The sequence below is a fragment of the Rhagoletis zephyria genome, unplaced genomic scaffold (genome assembly GCF_001687245.7).
Source record: "Rhagoletis zephyria isolate East Lansing unplaced genomic scaffold, Rhagoletis_zephyria_1.1 Rzeph_scaffold_14780, whole genome shotgun sequence".
NCBI classification, from domain to species: Eukaryota; Metazoa; Arthropoda; class Insecta; order Diptera; family Tephritidae; genus Rhagoletis; species Rhagoletis zephyria.
Genome location: NW_016171848.1, coordinates 1,240 through 4,250, shown reverse-complemented (window position 1 = coordinate 4,250; position 3,011 = coordinate 1,240). Strand labels below are relative to the sequence as shown.

Here is a 3,011-nt window from a genome sequence, read left to right as displayed (position 1 = left end):
ATTTCCACGATTCGTCAAGGCATTAAGGAGAAAAAGTGGCAGTATTGCTTTTTCGAGTATACAGTTGCTAGCTGCGTTTCAGTGATCGCCGAANAGGAGAAAAAGTGGCAGTATTGCTTTTTCGGGTATACAGTTGCTAGCTGCGTTTCAGTGATCGCCGAACGAAATTTCATTTATTATTTTACATTATTTGGATAAAGAAAAGTTAGCTGACAGAAATATGGATACATTTTTGATCAACTCTGTGTGTTTTGTTTCCTAATTACGTGATGAAATTTTAATTGAGAACACCGACAAATGAATATATACACAAACAAATGTTCGGTTATGGTTAAACAATACAAGTTTTTGTATTGAATTTTTGGTTTAAAATTTATTTTTTCCTTTTCAGTAGGGTTTTTGCACATTATCTTCTGCGTGAGAATTGATCGTAATAGATACGGATCTGAACAAGCTAAATGCGATAGCATGAACGCTCTTCGAAAACATATGTTCGAAAGTGCTAAATGTTGTATTTTAAATGCAGCAAAAACGGTGCATTAGTTTGAAATTATACCATTTCTGGATATTTTTTTTAAGATTGATGGCAACACTGCTTCTCTGGTATCTTCAGAGAACGTAAATTAGCTTTGCAACTGCAACTTTCTGCATGTGCNAGGTGCATTATGCAGCGTTTTTGCTGCATTTAAAATGCAACATTTAGCACTTTCGAACATATGTTTTCGAAGAGCGTTCATGCTATNGAATTTTTGGTTTAAAATTTATTTTTTCCTTTTCAGTAGGGTTTTTGCACATTATCTTCTGCGTGAGAATTGATCGTAATAGATACGGATCTGAACAAGCTAAATGCGATAGCATGAACGCTCTTCGAAAACATATGTTCGAAAGTGCTAAATGTTGTATTTTAAATGCAGCAAAAACGGTGCATTAGTTTGAAATTATACCATTTCTGGATATTTTTTTTAAGATTGATGGCAACACTGCTTCTCTGGTATCTTCAGAGAACGTAAATTAGCTTTGCAACTGCAACTTTCTGCATGTGCTCGAATGTCAAACCGATTCGCAATAAAGTACATAACAAGTCAAAGCAGGAATAAAAGCAAATCGTATTTTTTTAGTTAAATACAGCATGTCCATACACTTTAGTGGAGCTTTAAAACGGTCTAATGGCTTAATTGCAGCAATAAGCAAGCAATTAAAAAGTGTCAACTTAAAAGGTGTAAAAAGAATAACTGTTACGTTTGATCCCTTCGCTGAAAATGTGAGACCCGCAAGGTAGGAATAACGTAAAAAGTAATATACATACATGCACATTGTACAAGAAAAGCGGTCGATATGGTAGTGACCACTATGTCAAAATGAAAAGCCCTTGGATGTTGTAGCATGCGCAGTAAGAAGGATAATCTCAAACATTTTTATAACAAGCGAGTGAAATTTTGGTTTCTTCATGCACATTCTCAACTGTGTGAACAATCAAGATTGTCAAGGCAATTAGCAAACATTTACAAATTATTCAGAATATAATATAAATTTACTTACCATATACCTTGCCAATTATTCGCACCGCTGTGTTGAGTTGCAGTGTAGCGCCCAAATCCGGGTAAGGGACAGGTAAGGAGTGGAGCTGCGATGGTCCTCCCGGAGCAAGCTCACGCTCCGTGGACATCTTTGTCGGTGTCGGCGTCAGTTTGATGCCTTTGTTTTTCCTATTTTAGATAGCAGTTCGTGATACCTATTAAAATATGTGTACCATATGTATTTAATTAGTGCGAAACAATGCTGTCATGTAGTTGCATCATATAAATAGACACAACATGCATGTATATATGTATATGATAATTCAATGTATATTTTATTGATTGATTGTCCTGGATAGTTAACCAAATATTTCTTTTAATGTAGGGATTTTTTATCGCTGTTGTCAGCACCTAAAATATCTCTCACAAATCCAAATTGCGTCTTAAAAACAGACGTTGTTTGCAACCGTCAGCCAGCGCAGGTGAAATTTTCTTTAATCGACTCTGCACAAGGTATGTTCGCCAATTCTTTATTACATACATACATATGTATGCATGTAAATATGTGTATTTCGACTTAAAAAAAAAATTAACCGGAGGTTTTACATACTCTTGTTTGCAGAAAAGGTGCAAGTGAAAGAAATTCGGTTTATCAGTGAAAATCTTACAACGCTTGAACTATTACAGCTACTTAACAAGCACGTATCGGCACTGGCACCTGTTGAGGAAATCACGTCGAAGCTAGCTACTAAAGCTGAAAAACAAAAACTAGCTGCAGGTGGCAAGAAAGGCTCCAAAAGGAAGTAATTGCATTTGATAAAATTTACAAAATGGTGAAAAAACACAAGGGCACATTAGCTGTGATTGAGCAGATATACCAGGATATACCAGCTTTTACGGATATTTTCACCGAAGAGTCGTTTTACATGTTCGCCTTTTGTTTTGTTTGTGCTACTATTTTGGTAGCCTTCATATTATCCAGGTTCATTACTCTAAAACCAGTTGAAATATAAAATAGTACATATATATAAATTTCTTAAGTAAAAGTATTTTTTATGTAATATGGAAATCGTCTTTTTTGGTAGAAATCAGACAGAAATAATGAGATGTTAGAAAGTTCTTCATAGCGTCTGCTATCCAGTGGATTTTTTTTGTCCCTAACAATGTTGCTGCATAAATAAATAAATAAAATACTGGGCGTTAACGTTTTTTTTATTTGTTTATTTGTTTAATTATCTACCGGACACTGTCCTCACAGATAAGCAGGAAAAAAATGACACGTTATACAACTAGTAATTTTAAAAAAAAAAAAACCGACTTCAACCCTCATATAAAAAAAATATATATATATATATATATCTCATGATCCGCTCATCGGATCTTAACCAGATTAGTATGGGACCACCTCTGAGACACTACCTTTCCGATGCAAAAAGAATTGACGTGGTCCAAAGTTATGCGGTAACATACATAAAAAAAAAAAAAAAAAAAAAA

General features: G+C 34.5%; 2 protein-coding genes across 2 annotated transcripts; both read left to right on the top strand.

The window, feature by feature from the left end:
- Nucleotides 1-998: 998 nt before the first annotated feature.
- On the top strand, nucleotides 999-2,394 carry LOC108378735 (39S ribosomal protein L53, mitochondrial-like). The gene is made up of 3 exons (XM_017635039.1): nucleotides 999-1,275; nucleotides 1,903-2,030; nucleotides 2,140-2,394. The coding sequence occupies exons 1-3, from the start codon at nucleotides 1,130-1,132 to the stop codon at nucleotides 2,322-2,324; spliced, it is 459 nt and encodes a 152-aa protein (XP_017490528.1). The 5' UTR covers nucleotides 999-1,129; the 3' UTR covers nucleotides 2,325-2,394.
- Nucleotides 2,144-2,715, top strand: LOC108378734 (uncharacterized). Its single transcript, XM_017635038.1, has one exon. The coding sequence runs from the start codon at nucleotides 2,348-2,350 to the stop codon at nucleotides 2,528-2,530; it is 183 nt and encodes a 60-aa protein (XP_017490527.1). The 5' UTR covers nucleotides 2,144-2,347; the 3' UTR covers nucleotides 2,531-2,715.
- The last annotated feature ends 296 nt before the right edge of the window (nucleotides 2,716-3,011 follow it).